Below are 23,559 nucleotides of genomic sequence, written 5' to 3' on the forward strand. Positions count from 1 at the left end.
AAATCTCATCGATTACCCCTACGTGGAACTCCTACTTCAAACGGTAGCTAATCAAAAAATAAACAAAGTTGGGATTAAAAGTAAACCAGACCTAAATAAATGAGATATTTGTAAATGCTCCCATTCTTATTTATATCTACGATAAATAATACGTTTTTAAATTTACCAAAAGGGAAGAAAATTTACTTTTTGGGGTTGGATTCACGTGCTAAAAACAAAGATGAAAAAATTGGGAATATTTTCATATTTATACCAAGTGTGAGAGACGGAATTAAAATGAACGGATAGATCGCTAATTAAATTTAAATATTAAATGGAATCATAAATAACAAATATAGCCTTTCAAATTTTCAAGGGAGCCAACGGGAAGAATTCAGAAAAACATGTAGTTTTTAGTCAGCATTGCCAATCTTTTGTATTATCCCGAGTACAAAATGTACTTTGCTTAATATAAACTTGCTATTTCTCACAAATGAAAAACGCTCATTTTTCCACCCGCGGACAAGCCATTGTGTCGTCGGTCCTTGGCCGATTTGAAAAAGAGAAAAAAAAACAGCGGTGGCCTCTGGGTTTTTTGAGGGCAAGCCTTTGTGAATCCGGGAAATGAAGCAAATGCTAAATAGCCGCTCTAATAACGCAGCCGAGCAAGAACAAGAACGGGAGGCCATTTGCAATTCAACAACTGTCATCAGCGCTAACGCGGGCGCTGCCAGTCCGCCAGAAACGATATCTTATCATTCCGCTTTCATATGCGGGTTGACGTCTCCGCGTGGAGGCGGCCGCGCGTTATCAAGTCTCGACTACGCGGCGTTCCGTGGCTTTTTCTGATTTTACGCATAATAGCCTAACGTGCCCGTCCTTGTTATTGGACGCCATCTTCATTCAGGTGTTTTCTGGCAGTCGCCGCGGGAGCGACGTCCCATTGAATAATGCGTCCGCTCATTAAAAAGGAAGCAAAAATGCTGACGGGGGTGCATTTGTCGACTTTGGAGGAGGACGCTCATCGTCAAAAATGGATGTCTATTCTTGTCAATGGCAGCCAACGATTACATCGCAACTTATTTTTTGTTAAAACAAGAAACATAGTACATTTTCTCCGTATTATTTATTTCAGTTTGGAAATTTGCTCCCCAAAAATAGAAATGCAGTTCATTTTAAATGCTTATTCATTTTTTAAACCAGTTTTTGTTAGCTACGAGGACCACAATGGAGGATGGCATGGCAACGTGGCATGAAACAAACAAGGCAGACCATCCAACAATGACTCACAAACACACGGGGTTTAAATAGGGCTGATTATCAAATCACACACGGGGTTTAAATAGGGCTGATTACCAAATGACATACGGGGTTTAAATAGGGCTGATTACCAAATGACAACCAGCTTGTTACAAGAGGAAGGAAAGTCCAGAGGGGCACAAGACACACCCACACCTCCACCCAAAACACTAACAAGACATATGTTTGTTAAATGCAAAAAAAGGAAATACTCAAAAAATCCCTTTGTATTTCATCCTATTCATAACATATTCAGCAATTTAAGATTTTATTGGAGCCTTGAATCGAGTGTATCTCTGCTTTTATTCGTCGCCATTTAACTGTACAATTTATTGATTTATAATTGTATTTCCTCACAAAACTATTGGAGTCGATTTTGTACAAATGTGGCCAGCATGAATTTTGAATGAAATTTGCTTTCTATTATAATTCCTCCTGGAAAATAATCATTTTCTTCACACACGCTCACCGGGGGAGATTGAAAAGGCAGCGTTCCTCCGACGGGGTTCAAAACCGAGTCGCAAATTGTCCAATTAGCAATTCCGTCGGAGTCCCGATGACGCGTGTTTTGACAGCGTGGATACGGAAGGCCGTCGTCTCATTTTGACGCCCTTTGAAAAAGCGCGCAAACGCAAACAGAGGTGGGCTGCCAAAAGCAGATAAAAGGCCTTCCTCGCCGTTTCTTTTGACCTCGGCTCTCCTTCCTCGAGAGCGCGGCCTCATTACCGGCGGAGGGATGTCGCCCGTCAGATCAAACGACGCCCCGATCCCGTTAGAACACCTGATAACGTCCGAAAGGGAAGAGCCGTGACAATGTGGACACGTTTCACGCCATTTTCAGGGATGAAACTTCCCTTTGTGAACTCGACTTTGCCTGTCATTTTATTTTTTTGCCAAACGCCCTCAAGTGAACAGAAGCTAATCCATCCTCTGAGGTGAGGGTTTTCATTTTCATTTTTCAAAGAAACTTTTGCCAGGAAACCGTCCTGCTGTGCTAGTAAGATCTGAAAAAAAGTCTTTTGAGTTGTTTGGCAGAGACACGACAAAACTGTACGCTAGTTACCCTAATTTATGTACATTAGTAGTGCAGAAAACAATGGTTTTATATGCCGTGATGGCTAAAAGGAACTAGTTTTGACAGAAAATTCCGTATTTTTGGGGTTGGACCGTAAGCCGCACCCAAGTAAGTCGCACTTTCAGGAAAATAGTCCGGTTTTGAACAAAAAAACGTCATTGTTTCCTCTTTTCTCATTTGCCCTTTGACCTTTGCAACACGTCAAGGCCAAAGACAATGAAAGTCCACCAAAAGACAATCCGCCAAAGTCGCATTCCAGACTCGAGGACGCCTGCGCAAACATTCTTTTTGTCCTTTTGAGGATTGTCTTTCTAACTCCGTGCCTATAAAAATCCAAAGCCTTTTTTTCCTCGCTTCACTGATCTTTGTGATCTGGCGCCGATTCCACAACTGGCACTTGACTCGCAATAAAAAGAAAAAAAAACAACTCCACCGTTTCACCGCTTCAATATCAACAAAAAAGGCTTTTTAAAATTATTTACTGGCGAATGCTCTTTCCGCGCACCCTCGGTTCTCAACGAACAATCCATTCCCAGCGCGGTTCTCGTCAGTCCGTCACCAACGAGTTAAACAGACCCCCCCCCCGCCCCCTTTATTTTGTCATTGAAGCTTCCGAGGGCAAAGGCGAGATGTCTGCCCGGCCGATTTGGATCGACGGCGGTTCGAGCCTTATCGCAGATTAATTAAAAGATTGAGATGGCGAAGAAAATCACAGATGTGTCCGTTTATACGGGCTATCAAACCGGCGGCTCAAGAGTGGAATGTAAGATCACTGGCAGTGGACGCACACACAGTCACTGTAAGCTCCTTTGTGATCCTCCACCGTGTCTTTTTCTTCATCTCCCTCCCTCATCTTTTCCATCGACTTTCATCTACTTTGGCGAAGCGTTTTTAAAGCCAGCCCCCCGCTTCCCCCCGCTCGCCCCGCCCCGCCATCCGATTTTCATTCTGGGCAACGGCAGAAGGAAGACGCCTGCTTTGTCCTGCTCGCGCCGGATGCTAAAATCTGACCTATTTTGGCTGGGAGACTCCGAGGCATATTTTTCCCCCTTCCCCGCCGTCCTCCCTTTTATACAGTCCGTCAAGCAAAGCAAATCCTATGGAAATCCTCCCTCCCAAGTTAGGAAAAGTTACAACCAGGCAGGTCACGGTAAATATATTTATCTAGATATATTTTCCCATGCGGGTCAGCCTATTTTGAGGTTCCCTTGAGACCAAATCCAACATAGTATGCGAGGGTTAAAGGTCTTAAATGTCAGTCCGTCAGTTATTTTCTGAAACGGCAGGTCGCGGGGGGTGCTGGAGTCTATCACAGATAATTACGGACAAGAATCGGTAGCCAATCGGGGTACTCGGACGTTAGGTCACCGGACGTTTGGTCGCCCGGACGTTTGGTCGCCGGACGTTTGACAACATGACAGAGAGTTTACTGTTGGAACCAGCTCTCAAAATTATATTCATGAGAGAGAGTTTTATATCTAAATTTCTACTGTTGAAACCAGCTTTCAAAATTAAATTCACCCGGGCGACCAAACGTCCAGTCACGGCCAATCAGAGGGAACAAAAGGACAAATGACCAATCTCAGTCATACCTAATGATAAGTTAGTGTACAATTAGCCTAGCTTACATGTTTTTGGAATGTGGCAGAAAATTGAAGTACCTGGAGAAAGCCCAAACAACCCACGGGCAGAACATGAAATCACCATATAGTGAGGACCCACATGGGATCGAACCCACAACCCCAGAACTGTGCCCCGTCTTAAATATTCTTTTTTTTATTTACAAAAGACAGTCACTGGTGCTCTAAAAAAAGGTTCAACTTAAGACGTCTTTAACCCCCAGCGGTTTTCCCGTCTTTCATCAATCTCCCGAATGCCCCTCCCTCTTTTTCACAGCGCCAAACACTCTATTTCTTTCCCGGCCGCATTATTAGCGCGCCTTGCGCTCTCCTCCTGCCTCCGCAGAAGCCATTAGCCAGGATTAGCAGGGGAAGGGGCTTTTTTTTTCTGCTTCCTCGGAGCCGGCCGCCGCCGCTCGCCACGGCTGGCTGAATGATTAGCATCCATTATGGGGGCCTTATTGTGCTGACAGAGGCAGCTTCAGATCCCCGGCCCTGGCCATTAAGAAAATAAAGAAGAGACTCGCTTCGGGTAAAAGCGCCACGTGATGAGCGTGGATCTTAAGGGACGAGGCGGGGAAAGAGATCAACAACCTTGCCGCGGTTGTCATCGCTCAAAGGTTATTGGATCAATGAACTCCGTCAACGCCGCTCAAACATTCACCGGGGCCACGCTAGGGCATTTCTTCAAATATTTCTCACTTGAATACGATTCGTTTAATAATATACAGGGGCGTGGAAAGAATGGTTTCCCGAAAAGCCGCCAAAAGTGACACGCGCTTGGTAGGAGGGGGTTCGATGGCGCAAATTGCTGCGATTACCTTGTAACTGGGTGGAGGGATTAGCAAGTTTGGCCACCCCTAACCCGTCCTCCCTGGCTATTTATCTGTCTGCGCCTCACTGGGTTGGGCTCAGCTCGCCTGGGATTCTTTCTCCGGCGCTTTGCTGAGCTGCATTTCAATGAGCCTGTCCCCAAACGCACTGTCAATATTCCTGACAAATCTCCAAAGTGTGCTATTGTAGGACACCGACATGATGAGTGGCACTAAAGTTTCCGTGGCTTTTTACTCCATCATCCACCAATACGGCAACTTTACAAAGCTATATTTACAGCCTCGGTTAGCACTCGTGGTTTTTTTTTGTGTCACTGAAACTTGGGTGCCAATCTCACATAAAAACCAACTACAAAATGAAACAGGGGGGGGTCTTTTTCGTTTCGTGACCGGACGTTTGGTCGCCGGACGTTTGGTCGCCTGGACGTTTGGTCGCCGGACGTTTGGTCGCCTGGACGTTTGGTCGCCGGATAGATATTAAACTCTCTCTCTCATGAATATAATTTTGAGAGCTGGTTTCAACAGTAAACTCTGTCATAATTTGAACCTGTTCTACCAAATCCAATCTACAATCCAGCCCTCCGTGCAATGATTTTTCTTAAGATTTTCCCTTCAAAGTAACACATTTGTACTCCCTATTAAAACCATGAATATGGAGGTCAAAATTGTGAATCGGGGGGCGGCTTATACGCGAGAAATTGTCAAATTCAACGATTTTCAAGGCAATTTGGTCGCCGGACGTTTGGTCGCCAGACGTTTGGGTCCGGGCGACCAAACGTCCGGGCGACCAAACGTCCGGGCGACCAAACGTCTGGCGACCAAACGTCAGGCGACCAAACGTCCGAGTACCTTTTTCTTTTATATCCCAAAATCCAAAATAAAGGCAAATCTATCTAACACTGACTAAAAAAACAATTCTATTGGTTTTCATTGACATTGAACTAGGTCACGAATGCCAAAAAAAGTCCGATTTAAACTGTTCCAATGTCAAATTTTAAAAAGCATGAATATCAGCCTTGGAGTTATCGGACTACACGGCAGGGTGAATGTTCTCGGACCTCCCAAAAAAATTCCCTGTTGGCTGCCAATGACATTGGACTAAGTCAGAGTGATTTTCATACTGGCTCCGACCGACTCTCACCACTTGACCTCCCAAGAGGGGCTACACGACCTTTTAACTGGCGACCAAAACACAGCATAGCATTTCTTCCCGAGGCTTTTACAATATTCCCGACAACTACATGTGGCGGAAAGCTCGCCTTCCCTTTGTCGCTGATGTCCGCCGCCCACTACCATCCACCATCTTTAGTGACCAATAAACGCTCCGGAGCCGTGATGGAATGTCCAAATCCCGCCCTCTCCTCCTCTCTTCAGTATTTGCAATGTCTTTTCTCTCCTCTACTCAACCTTCCCTCCCGCCGCTATCTCCCCCCCCCCCCGTCACTGTTTTCAATCTCTCTCCGCTCAGCCACTCTTTTTGTTTTCCCGCCCTGCTCTCACCAGTCGATAATGAAAATTGCTCACTAGCTTGAATGGATTACGGGGGCCCCGGGTAGTTTGTTTGAGGGCGCGGCGGTGTCAAATGAAAAGGCCCGGGATATTTTCGAGCTGCCGCGCACTCTCGGACGTGGCCAAGACAAAAAACTGCTCCCCCTCGCCCCGGCGTACGACGAATGTTCCCTAATTAGCCGTCTCGCAACGCTTCCCGTGGGCTGGCACGGGCGCTTGTTTGCTCTGTATCGCTTTGCCGTCGCTCTTGTATGCAAAATCCTCGCGCGATTTCGCCGTTTGTTCATTTGGCGGCGCCGAGCCGAGATCAAACAGCGAGCAGATTGATGCGCCATCCGCGGTCAACCCTCCCGTTCATGGAAGGGAGAGGGAGGATAAAGGGAGTCGGGTTGGGTACGGAAGGAAGCGAGTCCTTCAAAAGAGGCGGCCCGGGTCGAAAAAAATGGATTGCGTTTGCGTTCTCGTTTCAGAGTAAATTGAGTTACGACTCGGGTTAAGTCAAGCTACCGCGGGATGTCACAATGCAACAAAAACCGTGATTAATAAGAGCTGGCATTTGTAGTCCAATTTGTTCCTCCTGGATCACTCCAAGAAGGGCCGCGAGCCGATGACTCACCGAAGCCACGAGCGGAGTGACGGCTCGGGATTGCGGTCACGATTTGATTGACAGCTGCGTCACCAAAATGGAATACAAACAACAGACTTGCTACCCGTTTAAGTAAAAGTGCGCTCTCCGAAACCGGTTCCTCTTAACTATTGTTGGCATCTTTCCCTAGTTACAGTTACTGTGAATAATATTTTAAAAGCAGTTTTTAAAAAAGAAAAGGCAGTTCTTTGATCACCATTTTGTTCCGTGACCGGACGTTTCATCAAAAGACGTTTGTTAGAACGGACGTTTGTTAGAACGGACGTTTGTTAGAACGGACGTTTGTTAGAACGGACGTTTGGTAGAACGGACGTTTGGTAGAACGGACGTTTGGTAGAACGGACGTTTGGTAGAACGGACGTTTGCTAGAACGGACGTTTGCTAGAACGGACGTTTGCTAGAACGGACGTTTGCTAGAACGGACGTTTGCTAGAACGGACGTTTGGTAGAACAGGTTCGCATGCAATTGATAGATTTTAACATTGGGTGAATAGGGATTTAATGACGTCCGTTCTACCAAAACGTCCGGTCGACCAATCATCCGGGGACCAAACGTCTTTCGACGAAATGTCCGAGTACCATTTTGGTCAGGGATTTGGTTCACTCTGATAAAGGTAAAATATTCAGAGCGATGACAAACCCTTTATTTGTCGGCTCGACAAATGCGTTGCGACGTTTCAGTTCGGTCGGATCCGGAAAATAGCTGCGATTCAGCCGCCCGCTTTTCCGTGTCACAACCACTTGGACGCCACGTCGTATTTTTTGGTTTGTTTGTTTTTCCGCGATGGTCTGCCAGAATGTCAAGCGCGTATGCATTGCTACGATTACCTTTGTCGTTTGTAAGATTACCTTTAAAATGAAGGAGAAATAATGGTGACATTTTCATATTTTGGAAGGAGTTTAACTCTGTCGCCACACTGAAAGCTTCCCGGCAAAAGCAAATATTATATTTCCTTTTTTGTGGGGGTAAAAAAAAAAAAAAAGAAAGACTGCAAAATGAAAAGCATCTCTGACTGAAAGCCCGAGAGAAGGGCTTTGGGGGATCTGATTTCACAGCCGCTAATGAGCATTCAGCATCGGTCTCCTCCTCCTTCGCCTCGCCGGCTAATGCGTGACTGACAAGCCGGGGCTTTTTTTTCTTTGAGGGGGTCGATTGGGCCAGAGTCAAAACGCCCTCGATGCACGGGTCCTACCGTAAGGCGTCGACCGCGTTTGAAAACCAGCGACGATTTGGATATTTCAAATCCCAAGCGATGTTTCTGGCAGCGTAGGTGGCAACATCGGGGTAGACTGTTTGTATTTGACATGTTTTTTTTGTTGTTGTTTGTGTTGCCAGATTAATGGGATGCTTGTGTTGGTTGGCTGCTAAAATTAGCCCAGGTGGGATATGCCATGACGGTTCATAGTCAAAATTTGGGAATTATTTCGAGCCATTCCACTGTTAGCCTTTGCATCTCATTTGTATTGCAGCTAACAAAATCAATACATAACTTGAAGAACTGAACTCATAGTCTGAAGCTGTAAGTTGGACAATGTTTTTGCCAGCACTTTAAAATTTCCCATTGAGGGGCGGATTGGAGTTGCGAGTCTAGCAAAGAAAAACTGTATTTTAAGAGAGTCTGCAGATATTTTTTCACCCCAGAGTATTACCGTATTTTAACGACTATACGGCGCATCGTATTTTTAGCCGCAGTGTCAATAACGAGTGCCATTTCTGTATTTTACACACACAAAGGACGCATCGTTTTTATAGACGCAGCCAGGCATGGCAAAACATACACCAGCTTAAACATACGGACACACGCTAAAAACACCTTTTTAAAAAGGCAACGGAAGCAAAACTGAGTTCGGTTGTACTTTATGTAGCCATTTTACAATGTACTCACGTCATCATCACCCACAAATCCATCAGAGTCCAGAGTCTAAATGAGTCATCGAAAACGCTGAGTTTTATACGTTCGTCCAGGCGGCCACAATCCATTCGCAAATAGTAGCTAGCTAGTAGCTAGCGTAACTTTTCCAACGCTGCTTTCCATGGTTCGTCAAGCTGTGTTGATGTCTATGTATACAGGCCACAATCCAATTTGATTTTATCGTCATAACAATTTTAGTATTGGTCCATATATAAAGCGCACTGGACTATAAGGCGCCCTGTCTATTTTGGAGAAAATTGAAGACTTTTATGTGCGCCTTATAGTCATGAAAATACGGTAGTTCCAATAGTTTGAATATGCAACTGAAGCTACTCTGACTGTTGACCTAGGACCGTACGAATTGAGCGCTTTGACAACGAGCTAGCCAAGTACCGCCATCCAAATTTGTGTTGATGTATCAGCGGGCCTAAGCCGATAAAGAGACTTTGAAATGCATCCAAAGCCATCCCAAAGCTCCCGCGTACACATCCGGGAATTCAAGGCCACGTTGCCCAAAAAACAAGGCCAAAGTGTTTTACGGCCCTCGGGCAAAAACTACCCCGACCAGACCAATCTCACAAAGGGTCGAACCTGTCCAAAATTTAATTTTCCTTTACCGAGCCTAATTTTCCATTGTTTTCACACGGCGGTCCACCGCAAAGTCACCGATCGCTAAGTCGCAAGGAACAGGCTAAGGTCACTCGCTAAGGTCTTGCATTGTTAATCCAGTCGGGATTCCGTATCTAGGGTAAACCCTCCGAATCCACGCGTGACTTAAGACCCGCGCGACCCACGTGACGAGCCTCGCCCAGATGTCCCTTCCGCGGGACAAACTCCAGTGTCGGAGCGCAAATACATTTTTTTTTTAACTAAGCAACCGTGTCAGTTCCCTAAATGAGGAATTTGTCCAAGACCAAAGAGAAACTTGAGCCAGCATATCTTCATTTTGCAGTGCAATACGTTCAAACGGAAATCCTATTTTATTCATGCGGTTTCCGGCGCTCGCTATCTCCATCGCTCCCTCATCCCCACCCTTCCTCTTGGACCTCCTCCGCCTGCCTGCCGCTCTCGGCGGTGGCGAGCGAGCAAATTAATTTTCAACTTGTTAATTCTCTTCGACAAAAAAAATATATAAAAGGCTAGCAGAGTAGGAGAACTCCAACTCCAGAAGCGAGCCTAGGTGACCTGTTTGATTTCCTATTTGCCGGAGACCGGCGCGTGACCTAGCCATGAGAAATTCCTTCAACCCGATCAAATTTTAACAAGATTGTGACACTCCGGCGGAGAGCCGCCTTAATGGAAGGGAGCCTCGACTGCAACCCAACACGCCCGGGGTTGAAAGGGTCATGTAAAGGAATGCGGGAATTAAATCGACCTCGTTAGCGGCACGAGGGAAGAGCGACAGCGGCATTTACTCACGCCGGGTAGCGGCTCCTCCGAGGTCTTACGTGGCAGAAAGCCATAATGTGAAACGTAGCGCTAACCTTATCGCGCGGATTTACAACCCAACCAGCCATTCATCTCTTTTGCTACCTTGTTAGTATTACGCTCGGCTACAAAGTATTGCGATAAGCAGAGCGAGAGACGGGAAAATCGGGGAGCGGAAGCGACCGTGATGGATGACTCGCGTGGGGTAAAATTACTGACGGACAGACCTGAAACGGAAAGGGGGAAGACGGAAAAAAAACAGGGCGCTAATGACGATGAGTACGTTGAAGCCGCTTTTTTACAAGCGAGGGAAAATGGTCAAATTGGGATGGAAATTGTAGCCTTAAATGCGGTCGGTTTTCTAATCTTTGTCAAATCAACTGCGGCGCGGCTCCCTCGCGAACTGTCAATTTACAGATTTAGTTAGGAAACGCTGGCAAAAGCGCCATCTGGATTCGCTCGGCTGCGAGAAGGTAAAAAAAACAACTGGAAAAATCGACCAAAGCGCACCAACAAAGCCAGTCCGAATGAAACGGATGCAACCTGCCGTCGAGACGACTTTTTCTTTTGTCACGGCGAGAACGAGACTCGAGAGTTTGTCGTTGCTGAAGATTTCTCCGAAGGACATCACGTACCCGCCTCCGTATTGATTCCGCATCACAGGTACTTCAGTCCTCTGTACTCGTCACGATTGTGTGTCAGTCCGATGTCAGCGGAAATCAATAACCGTCTCTCAGTCATCCCCGCCGTGTCTAGCGGTTAGCGTGGCGAGGCTACGGGGCCCCGGGGTTCGCGGGAGGGGGTCTGTTACGGACGTGTGCGGTCTTTTGGTCGCCGGTCTTTTGGTCGCCGGTCTTTTGGTCCAGGGGTGCCGTATTACCGTCTTAGGCGCGATGGGCAAGGTCAGCGCTCCCGAAAGCTTGATGGATTAAAATGGGATTAAGATGAAAGCGCACTTTTAGATAATGAAGATATGCGGCAAAGCTGAGACCATGTTGTTTTACCTTGTTTTGTCGCCGATCTTTTGGTCGTCGGTCTTTTGGTCGCCGGTCTTTTGGTCGCCCCGACCGCGACAACGAGCGACCAAAAGACCGGCGACCAAAAGACCAACGACCAAAAGACCGGCGACAAAACAAGGTAAAACAAGACGGTCTACGCATGAATAAAAGGCAACAATGGCCATGAGCAGTTTCACTGAGCCGACATGTGAGTGTAGAAGAGTTTGTATGTACATGCGTTGTCCCTTTAAGAAGCTACAGGAAGTCAGGGTCTTAACAAGTTCTCCAACAAAAAACAATAAAAGTCCGGGAAATGTGGAGCTTTTCTTTAGCCTAATAATGACTAGGGCATTAAGTATGACTAAATAGTCATTCGCAGTTTGTATTTAGGGAATTTGAGCAACGATTTAAATGGTAATTATCAATAACCTTCCGGGCGACCAAAAGACCGGCGACCAAAAGACCGGCGACCAATCGACCGTGTACCGTTACGGAGGGGGTGCTTTGCGGAGCCGTTCCATCTGGTGGCCCGCTCACCTCTGCTGATGAATGGCGAATTCCTGGGCTAGCAGATGTTGGTTAGCTGACGGGAAAAGGGGCTCCCGGTGCGCAGACACAGGTGGACACTGATTACGAGGGGTTGACTTCCTATAACCTTAGATTAGGCAAAGCTATTTTTTATTCTGAACGGCAGCCCCACGTAACTAATTAGCCGCCGTCGCAAAGGGCCGGGCGTCCAATCCGTTTCGACTTGACACTAAAACGTGAGCAGTCAAAGCCGGTCCCCCCTGGCCCAATGAATCGGACGCCTATTTTCTTTTCATGAGTCGGTGAGAAGGAGCGGAAGCGTTAGCCAAGTGCCTCCGAGGGAAGGACTATTTTACATGCAGATTAGCACGCGTATCGCCATCATCGCACACTGATGTGGCGGCTTGATAGAATCCGTGTCTTTGATGGCGCCCCCTTTTTGGCGGTCTGCTGGAACCGGTTTTACAAAAGAAACACGCATTCGGGTTCCTCGGAGCCGGTGGAGATGGTAAAGATTGGATTGTAAGACGCGTGCGTATCGCCGAAGTAGACTTTGTATGAAATAACGGGGGATGTTTACACGTTTGGGTATTCGTTCGGTGGGCGCGTCGGCAGCTTTTTAATCTCTCGCCGCATATCTTCATTATCTAAAAAGTGCGCTTTCATCTTAATTCCATTTTAATCCATCAAGCGTTCGGGAGCTCTGACCTTGCCCCATCGCGCCTAAGACGGTAATACGGCACCCCCGGTCGAGGACGGAGGTACGTGACATGGGGTAGCGGTCAGCGGGGATTTAAATCATTTGTTTGGGTCATTGAATTCTTCATCATCGCCACGAGTGTGCTGGATGGAAGCTGTCGCGCGTCACGATAAGGACGGTTGGCACAGGAAATGATGGCGTAAAGGAATAATGAGTGTTTTTTTTTTTAAGATGATGAGTTGAAAGCGCACCGCAGCCGCCGCTAATCCATCTTCGTTTCCTATTGGATGGCAGTCGCGATCCCGGATGACTGAGGATGGTAAATAGAGTTGTTTATCATCTGTGGCAAGTACAGACCAGGAGGTCACGTGGTCCACGTGGTTTATTTCGGGATTTTCCATTTAAAATATTCTGTAATCATTTGAATTTATGCTTTGAAATAACATTAGAATTAAAAAAAGACATTGAATTCAGGCAAAAACGAGAAGGAATTCTCTTCAATCATTGATTCGACGTTTCATATTAGCTCATTAGTTTGACTTGGGTGATGAATAAAAGACGGAGATGAATAATTCTATTCGCTCTCCACAATGGGCCGTTCTCTATCCACGACAGCTTCATGTTTCCGCGCTTGTGTTCACTCAGCCTCAAAACGCTCAATGCGGCAGAACGAGTTAGCGTCTCGCTCTCCCAAAGACGGGCACGGGGCCACTTTGCATCAACTCCGGGGCGATCATCCGGCGCCCTCGCCCACACCCGTAGCCGTGTCACAACACGCCGGCCCGCGGCTGCCGCGACTCGGCCGTGGCGGCCCGCTGGTCGGACGCGGTCACGCTCTACCGGACATGACAGGCGCGTACTTTTGACGGCTGGCCGTCACGTCGAGATGACAACAGCCAAAAACATGGAAAATACACACAGGCGAGATGGCGACTTCCGCGTCTGTCTTTGTCAAGTGCATGTACGTAAAAATCCGTATGGACTTTTGCTGTCTCCAAACGAAAATTTCAAAGCAATTTTACTGACTACCCAAAACTAATAATTAAATCTACAGTCTGTCAACAACAACAAAATCTCCCTCAAATATCCGCAAAACCGAAGAAACCACAAAGCAATCCGGATATGTAAGTCAAGAGAACTGAACTGAACTGACTTAAAATGAACCCTTACTCAAACGAGCATTTGTCCATTCGCAATAAAGCATTCATTTGGCGTTGTCACTGGCGGCCAATGAGTGAGCAAGGGAAATACAAAAAGAATAAAGACCCCCCCACCCCAATTCCAATTTAAACGAACAAACAGCGGGCTACACGAGTGGCGATTCTCAAACGCATCCCTTAAGAACCGTATCTCTTTAGACCAGTGACCTAATCCGCTTCTTGAAGAGCAATTAAAAGTTGAGCGCGGACTTGAAGAAAGAAACCGCGTGAGCTCTCCTTTTTCCGCACCCCCCCTCACCCCGGTCTCGGCAGACGCGGGCGCCTCGGCGCATGCTAATACGGTAGCGTAGCCTTGGCACTGTTCCAAAGACACAGTGGGAAAAGAAAAGACTTTGCCCTTCAATACCCACTTTGAGGGTCCCGGGAAAACGGTGACTGCGGTCGTATCCGCCAAGCTAACGCGCTAATACTCCGGTAAAGATTTTACACTCGCAACAATAAACACTTCATAAAATAAAAAGAGCTTTTCAAGGAAGCGTAGTATCCACGCGAAAGGAACGGTCGCGGAGTACCCCGGATGATAGGCCTCCCGCGGTCGATAGATCCGTCTGCGATTTCGGCTTTACAAATTCCGAGAGTTGTCGGCTTTAACGTTGAACTCGCAAACGTGGTTTCTGCGGGAGTCTCGGCTGGGGGTTTTCGGGAATACTTGACTCTGGTTTCATCTGCTCATCCCGCTTTACTTATTGGAGGAATGTTCCTGCGGAGGCAGGGGAGGAAGTCAAGAAAAGGGGCTATCGGGCTGGCCGGGCTAGAACGTGATACCTTAGACTCGGTGGGAGTTTGTTCCGAGGGAGCCGAGGCGTTTATTGCCAACATTCCACAGACTCGCCCCTGTTTGAATCCCCCCCCGGCCACTCACAAGAGAGCATCCACAATACAGCCTTTGTGGCTTTTGCGTGGTTTTCAAGCTAACCTGTAATGAACTAAGCTGACGGACGCTGGAGCCGCCCTGATCAGCTTGCATTTGATGACCCCCCCTGGTGAGGATTTGTCTCCTCCACTTGCCGGTTGTCTGGATTCACACCAGTAGCGTTTGTCGGTCTCAATTGGCCTACTTGGCAATCTTAGCGTATCTCGACCCGTGTCTGCTTGCCCATTAAAAATGAATCGCGGCATCTTCGTTTTCAGACCGTGTTGCCGATTTTTCGCCTACTCGCTCGCTCCACGCAAATCTGAACTGACTTCTTCCGTCTTCCTGCCTCGCTTCATCATTTCTTGCCATCTGCTAGAGGTATTTACAGCTGGAGTTACAAAAAACGCTGGCGAGCGCTTAACTTGAAATAAGATGGGAGCGGGCCACTAATTCCAAACGACGTGCTAACCATTCGGAGCTCGTCTTGCTGACAGTTTGGGGGCGAGAGAAGCGGAAATCAAATCCGAGGAGTCGCACGTCATTAGCGCCAACGCGGCTTTGTTTGGGTGGGCCCCGAGTCAGAAAGTTGACATGTTTCCTGAAATGGGCTGGTCCCGGCCTCCAAATCTACCTGCATTGTTCATCTAGAACAGAGGTCTCCAAACCGGTCCTGGAGGGCCGCTGTGGGTGCAGGTTTTTGTTCCAACCGATCCAACACAAACAGTTTAACCAATGAGGTTTCTGCTGAAAAAAGAAGCACCTGACTGCAATCCACTGATTGCACTTCTAGGATACCAGATTGGTGGAAAGGTTTCCTCTTACCGGTTGGAATGAAAACCTGCACCCACTGCGCCCCTTTCTGGAATAGTTTGGGGACCACTGATCTAGAAGGATGGCAGCTTTGCCCAATCCCCCGTGGTTGCGGCAGCTGTCTTTCAATCACGGGCACGCCCGTCCTGCCACAGAACCCGCTCCCAAATTCCCGCCTGGAGACCGCCGACGCCCAGGTTTTCTCTCTCAGAGAGGGCCGAGCATCTGGTAGCTATAAAGCGTACGAGCGCTGACTTTTAATGAAAGCCGTACATTAAACGGCGCCCTCCACGCGCAGCGTGGGGTTAAGCCGGGCACTTTGTGCCCGGTGGCTATCTCGTACGGTTGTCGGCATACGAGTTGAGCAGCTCGCTGGGCGTCTGATCTTTTTTCCGCCGCTGAATTACAGAACTCTTTCGTCTTAAGCCCAGTCAGGGGTTGCCAATATCCGCAATAGCACTTGCAAATTGACCATTAGCATAAACAAACTTGTCTTTCAAGCCTTTTATTGGCTTTCCTCTCGTAAAAACCTACGCAAAGTAAAAGTTGAGAGGAAAAGCTTTTCCTTTAACGAGCGGGTCACGTGTTTGCGAGAGCGCTTCTCGCGCTGGATTCGATTGGCAGGGGGCTGAACTTTGAGGTCAGGAGGTGGCAAGGGGGGGTCGTGTACTTGGTCAGGCATAACAGATTTACGGTGGCCCGCATCTGCGGAAAGGGTCACAAGTTGGCGCCGCTGCCATTTCGACCATTTCACTGACTGACAGTTTGTTTTTAATGACGCCACAAAAAATGGGGGAAAAACTGCAAAAATTAACGAATTGGCTGCTACTGATAGTCGAAATAGATCTGGTTTAAAAAAAAAAATTAACCATAGACCACACAATCATCCCATCGCCATATTGCCAATGACAGGACAGGAAATACACCAATGTTTAATCTCAATTCATACAGTTGCTATCGTCGCCGATGGACATCCAAAGTTCGCATTCAAAATGGATTCCAAGTCTATCGACATCAGCGATAGAGAAGATATCTCGGCACAGCAAAGTCAAGCGTGACCGCTACGTTTGTAAAAATACCAAAGGAGCAAAGGTCACGGTGCAGCAGGTGCTAAGGACAGATTCTGATCCAAAGCCCGCAGCAATCCGGAAGCGCTATGCAAAACAAATTAACTTTCCAGCATTCAGGGGAATCCAATATTTCCCCCAGCTTCATTTCCACAAACTAATTCCAGCTCTCCCGGTTTGCAATTCATTAAGCGACATTTATTGCATTTGTGTCACCGAGAAAGCAGTTTTCCCAGGGACAGCGCCGCACTCCGCCTGACCCCTTCACGACAACACAAAAAAAGCTTTTCGGCGCAGAAACTCCGCGACAAAACCAACATTTAACGTCTTAACACGGGCTCGAGTGTGGTTACAAACACAAAAGCCGTTCCCTTCTGGATCCACGCTTTTAATTACACAACAAATGTTTGGCTATCCGAGTGAGATCCGCATGAATATTTATACCGATTCATTTGTCGAGTGTTGATTGTAATTACACGGAAACATGATTTATTGCCAGGATTGCCGCGCAAGGCAGTCAGCCAGATAAAGTGGACTAGGAAGTAAATAAATTTTTTTTAAAAATGCACCTCCGCATTTAAAGAGCAGTGCATTGTGGGGAAATTCAGGCCAAGATGAATTGGATGTCTACGTTCTCAATGGTGGGCTAGCAGTTAATTCTGGGTCACGGGTGTCCAATCCTATACTTGCTTTGCAAATCCTACCCACAATTCCTTTGACTTAATAACTTGGACCGGCAGAGTCTGCACTGAAGCATTATCTTTGCCTATCTATCTCCCCGTTCTGCAGCTAGCCTCTGCGAGACACTCCGGCAGGGATTGAGAGTTACAGAGGCGGCGTGGTAGAGTGACTAAGACAGAGGAGGGGGCGCTTCTGCTTTGATGAAATGCTCTTACTGCTTAACTCACTGACACTGCTCAATACCGCCTTCGATCAAGCAACACCGATCGACGCCGGCTCCCCTGGCAAAGACTCCGCCGGACGGGAAGGAACGCTCTTATCTCTACCTTTGCCGCAAGACTCGCGGGGGCCCTCGTTCACCGCCGGCCTTCTTCAATAAATAAGTGAAAGACATTCTTTCCCCCGCGGGCTAGCGGCGAGGCCGAGGGCCAGCCGTGTTTACCGGTCTGGTCCGCCGAGAACCATCCAGGTATTTGCGAGCGTTAAAAGTCAGGAAAGTTGGCGGAAAAAGTACCGGGGGAAGGATAATCGTTCCTTCGCTGGGGGACGGCGACCGAGCCGTGCCGCCGAATCGGTCGAGTGAGTGAAATAGCTACGCTAGTCGAATGTGCGCCCCCTTTGAGTGGCCTTGGAATCTCCAGAAACGCTCTCTTCTCTGAAAAGTCGAGGACGGAGATCCCTCTAAGCGTCCCTCTTATAGTGACCCCAAGCCATTTGGTTTCTCTTGTAGCCGTTTCGCCGAGTGACCTTCTCGGTGGTGAGCCAGCCCCAGGACCCTCACCAGCAGGGATCGCTGCAGAGCTGCTACGACAGCGGCCTGGACGAGTCCGAGACGCCCAGCAGCAAGAGTTCGTCGGGGCCCAGACTGGGCGCCCTGCCCCTGCCCGAGGACAGCTACGAGAGGACTACGCCGGATGGCAGTGTCGGTGAGGCAGAGCACATGGAAAATGGTAGGGGCAAACACTGAAAGGGAGCTTGCTTAAGATAAGCTAGAGGGAACACATAGTACACGCACATACTGCCCAGAACCTTGAACCAGGACAGCAGGGCGTATAGAATAATTGCGTAAGGTCGTCTGGCTTTTTTAATTTTTCAAAATCCAGTTTAAAGCATCTTTAAACGGCGTACGGTTAACAATATCCGTTACTTTGACACGCATACGATACAAAACTCAGCCTCGTCGTTGGTCCGTTCATTTTCTACCACAAAAACCTTAGATAACAGCGTTTTCCTTTTTCTTTTAACTGACACCCAGCTTGGTCGATTCCCAAGGAACTACATCTATCGGCTTGTCTCGAAAATAGTGAAGGGTGGAGCAACTGCGGGAGGCTAATACCCTACTTGAATTGGTAGGAAGCTGTGTTGGCAGTTACTGAGTGTTTGCCTGGAGGGCCTCATGAAAGAGCTAATATTTTTCTAAACGTGGGATAGACCTGCTCCGCGTAAACGACATCCTGCGAGTCGGCGAGAGCGCTAGCACAAGTCGGGCCAACGCGCAGTCACTTAAGCGTCCTTGAGCAAGACCTTGACTCAATCACTCGGGCGTGGATCCTCCTTAAGAGTCCGTCAGTGAGCCACATAAGCGCAAATATAAATGCTATTATGGAAGGTCAAGGTAAATATTAGTTTACCGCTCAAGACCACGTACGCGGGCGGGGCTAACTGCTCGTTTTCCGATCCTAACGGCGTCCGACTTATCTTGATTGCTATCTTTGTCTTCCTTCCGCCCACCTTTGGCTTCAGACCCCGAAACAAAATTCCACGCTTGACAGCAGACCTTAAAAATTGGGTGCGTCGGGAAAAGGATATGTCTGGTTGTACGGCATCTGGAATGTTGCCGCCCTGTTGATCACCGTGAGCAGCTGGGCCCCTTCAATTATTCATGAGCTCACCCCCTTCCCCACACTCAATCAGATATTCAAAAACGGTGAGCGTTCCGAGTCCAACAGCTCCAATTCTTCCGACCGCCCTCCCGTGCCCTACTATCGATCGACCCGTTTCTCCGAGGGTCGGCGGCGGCTTTTCCCAACCTCTTGGACTTCATCTACAAATGATCGACACGCCGAGAGCAAAGAGTCTAACCTCGGAATCGCAGCGTACGGGAGGAAGCGGGACTGGACTCCGGCCAGACTGGATTTTACAAGTTGGGCCTGGCTAGTACTTGACTCCAGACCCGACCCGAAGTTAAGGACGTGGCGCCATACTTGAGCGCAATCCGCGTTGGCCTTAGGTCTAGCTTGTTCGGTTAAAATGTACCGTTTCCGGAGGGAAAGCGAGTTGCCGGGAGCCAGAAAATCGTTAAAACGCTACTGCCAGCTGAGACGGCACCTTAAGGAAGATCATTTGCAGATAGGTGAAGCTTTTACTGGCACGGAAAACACGGAGAGTTCATTCACGCCAACTTGAGAGACGAATGAAGACTGCAAATATATTACAGCCTCTACAAAGAGCAATAGTTCGTCTTCTCTTTCACCCCAGGATCGAAGGAGCTCGCGTCTCCTTAACTGGCAGACCACAAACGTTGTGGTCGTGCGTAGGCCAATACAATCAAAATATTGTAGTCAAACGTCGGTACACTGTTATTTCATTTGTTTTTACACTGGTTGCCAGAAATTTGTTGTCAAGGGTTAAATTTGATTTTACTGGTTGTTTTAAATCTACCGTCCATCGACCAACTATTACTTTTGGGTCAATTGTCTATATTTTGGGGATTTCTGGGGTCGTGTCCATGTCCATTTTTGGATCACTCAAGTGACTTGGTTGATTTGGGGGAATTTCTGGGCCACTTGCTCTGGATGTTGTATGGCTTTCTGATTTTGGGGTATTTCACGTCATTTGGTTTTTCGACTTTGCAGTGGGAGCGTGCACTCCATTTCCAGTGCGCAACTGTGTTAACGAGGCGGGCCAGATGGCAAAGAAATTGTTTCATGAAAAGCATTCATATTGGAATCGCGCTGGTCGGAGTTTGATTTCCCAAAACTATCGGTGGAGGCCGAAAGCACCGCTGTTTAAATCCGTGTCCTTCCCAGAGGTCACGGCTCCTGCGAGCGCAAATTACAATGGCGAGAGGCAAAAATCAGCGAGGAAACAAATGGTGAATGACATTATTCCATGCCACGTAAAAATGTTGCCAATTTCGATTCATGTTTTGTTTAGATTCAACTGTTTTAAGTCGACCAGACTACCAGGGGTCAGAATAAGGCATAGCTGGGGCAATGATATATTTGTGGTTTTGCAGCGGGCAGAAAGAACTCATCTACTCTGAAGGGTCGTAATTTTGCGATACCAAAGCTAGTTCCGTTAGCCCGCTCGACGACACGCTCGCATGGAAGCGGTTTGATTAAATCCGCAACATGTCGGCGGCCTCCATTTTCTTTTTCCATTTGATAGCACGCGCCTCCTATCCGTCCGCTACTCCTCCCCATTTCTTTTGGTGATATCCCTCCTCGGGCGAGGCGACAGCGAGCGAGATAGGCAGAACAAGAGCGCCCGGCGAGATAACGCGGAACGAAGGACCCGCGAAAAGAGTCACGTGGCAGAACAGAGGCTCCGAGAGGAGACGGAACGGCGGGGCGGCCAGGCCCAGAAATTAATTAATGAATGGAGAGGAAGACGGGGGACAGGGGGGACGGGGGGGAGGGGCCTTTCACACCGAGAAGTGATTGATCACGGCTCGGCTGGAGCAGGCAGGTATTCAAATCGTACCCTGGTGGCACATCTAGAGGTCGGGCTTCCTCTCTCGAGCACCCCCCGGCTCCCTTCATGCCCATTACGGGGAAAAATATGCCGCTCGGAAGGAAAACTATGCCGTGGTGACATTATTTTCTGGACTATAAGTCGCATTTTTTTTCGTCGTTGGGATGGGCTTGCTACTGGCACTCAGGTGGCATTTTTAACGTTTTTAGTCCTATGTTTACTCTTTTAGATACATTGATTATTACTGTGGACAGATATTCAAAAGTTGGCACTTCATAGTTTTCAGCCCTTAAAGGGCAACACTAGAACCAATCGAAACCATTTATAAGCAAGCTATTGGACAGAAAGGCAAAAACGAACCACCACGGTCAGATATTTAAAAAACAAACGACTGAACTGGTACAATACTGTTAAATATGCAGATGCCACCTTAGTTTACAAAATCTCCAACACTAAGCTCCTCCTCCACTGCAAGATTTTGTACCAAAAAATTCCAACACATCAACAAAAGCTGGCTCTAGAGGCGACTGTGTAGTTCCTTTCAAAAACAATGCATTCAGTCAATTGTCCATGCCGCACATTCCTGGGAGTCAATACCAATGAACATACATGAACTCCCATCTCTGAACCTCTTGGCCAATCATCTTAAAGCCTGGCTGTTAGACCAACAAAATTGCCATCACAATGCTGTTTAAAACTGTGCTGTGCGTATATGTTATCTTCAACTAAAGATGGAAATTAGCCCTCGACTACAATCTTACATATGTACATATATATTTTCATAAACATGAATGTACATATGTTAATTAATATGTGCTGTCCCTTATTAAATAAATCAAACTCAAACGATTTGAAAAATAGTAGGTCAAACGTTTGAACTCAATTATTGGCGGTTATTATTTTTAGTGATGAATCATTATTGGATTTGGGCCATGTGTTTTATATAATAAAATGTTTACATTCAAACAATGTTAATAGATTAGATTATTTAATTCATCCCATATTTGTGAAATTTCACTGTCACAGTAGCAAGAGGGTGAGAAAGACATTTTAGACAGAAATAAATAGGTAATAAATAAGTTAATAAATAAATAAGCATGTTGCTGAAATAAATATTTATATATAATACACGCTGGTCTAGTTTCTTTTATTTAATTGGATGTCTGGCGGCTCCAATGGCGGCATTACGTCAAATGAGTGTCGTTTTTATCGTCTGCGCTTTCTGCTGGAGCGACTTTTACTCAAGTCATTCCCAAAAATATTGCCGATATCATAGCCATACTTGCATACGCGAGCGGTTGTAAACAAAAGACCCGTTTGTTGTGTTTTTGCCCCTCTGAGATCTTTTGTTTTGAATTTGAATGCACAAGAGAAACCAGTTCATTTGAGTTAACTCCACCCATCAAAAATAAATGCAAATAAATAACAGTCGTGTCGGCGCCGAGGCATGATTGTGATTTTTAATGAGGGCCCGCAGTTAAATTTGTGCAGTGAAGCAAAAGTCTGGCGTCATTTCAAACAATCGCCGTCCTTTTTCAGGTGTAGCGTTTGCGCGCTTCCCCTCCCACCGACATCTTTTTCCCCCCCTTTTTCCGTCAGTCGGTGCGAACCGAGCGGCGAGACGGGGGGTTGTCAATCCTTTGAATACCTAATTGTGCCAGGCCTGTGCGTATGTTGCTGACTTCGGGCCAACTGGAAAAAGAGGGGGTTGTTCGCACTTGTTTTTTTCTTTCGGGCGGAGACGAGCTTCTCGGAATACAAAAAAAAAATACCAAAAAAAGGCATTCTGTAGGTTTGACGCTCCGACCGTGCCGCCTCATGCATTCATTCATGTAGCCGGCAAACATATCTCACAGCGGAGGGGGGGGTGCCGTGGTAAGGCCTCCATGACAAGCAGACAATTTCATTTGCGTCTGCTCCCGTTATTCCAACACTATTGGTCGGATTGGCAAAGGCCCGCAGCAGAAATCAATCCCTCGTTTTGCTAAAAAATATATTTTTTAAATGGATGGAGGGTGTAAACGACTGCGTACTTCATATTGGATAGTAAAACAGCAAAGCGAGTAAACCTACGTGGGATTTTGACCTTTCCAGGCAAAAATCGGTAAAATGCAAAGGCTGTTTTTTCCCCCCAATCGCCGATGTTAGTCAACGTTCCCCTGCTCTGTTTTTGTGACGTACCATGCGCGGCCAGTTGCTTAACCTCTGACGTTCGGGGATTTTCCTTTTTTTTCCCGATTTTTACCCGCGAGCTGAAAACAGTTTGTTGTTGCTGGTGTGGAATGTTCCACTCGATGAGCCTGGCACGCAACATCTTATTTTAAGGATGAATTTGAGGGAAATGTGAGGATTTGGCAGATATTTTTTGCTTGTTTTCACATACCTGGCAACCTCGGCCAATTGTTTCCCTTATTAATGATTGTGATTCCCCTTATTAAGCGATTTAAAAAAGCATACAAATGCAATGCGCGCATACCAATTTACCAATTTCGCAACTATGTTGACAATTAGGCTTTTGTCGAGTCAATGATGACAAAGCCTATGTCCGATTATTATTATTATTATATTATGCTTAAAGCGTGACAGTCGACCATGATGTTTTCGTTTGCTAACAGTGATCGAGACGATCTGAGCCAAAATGGAGATCGGTTTTACAAAAAACGTCCTTCAAAAAAATGTTGTACAGCGTACACAATTTGAAA

General features: G+C 47.1%; 1 protein-coding gene and 1 long non-coding RNA gene across 6 annotated transcripts in view; one reads left to right on the forward strand and one right to left on the reverse strand.

The window, feature by feature from the left end:
* LOC144066347 (uncharacterized) overlaps positions 1-23,559 on the reverse strand; it is a 219,194-nt gene that overhangs the window by 157,554 nt on the left and 38,081 nt on the right. The window lies entirely within an intron of this gene.
* pcdh7b (protocadherin 7b) overlaps positions 1-23,559 on the forward strand; it is a 68,009-nt gene that overhangs the window by 16,870 nt on the left and 27,580 nt on the right. For 2 of the 5 annotated variants that reach the window (XM_077589797.1, XM_077589801.1), the window contains exon 2: positions 17,892-18,111. The exons of 2 other annotated variants lie outside the window; for them this stretch is intronic. In XM_077589797.1, coding sequence (XP_077445923.1) covers positions 17,892-18,111 — 220 coding nt within the window. The remainder of the gene's footprint in view (positions 1-17,891; positions 18,112-23,559) is intronic. One more of the 5 variants, XM_077589799.1, reaches the window with a different exon arrangement.

Source organism: Stigmatopora argus, chromosome 20 (assembly GCF_051989625.1).
Source record: "Stigmatopora argus isolate UIUO_Sarg chromosome 20, RoL_Sarg_1.0, whole genome shotgun sequence".
In the NCBI taxonomy this organism is placed as follows: domain Eukaryota; kingdom Metazoa; phylum Chordata; class Actinopteri; order Syngnathiformes; family Syngnathidae; genus Stigmatopora; species Stigmatopora argus.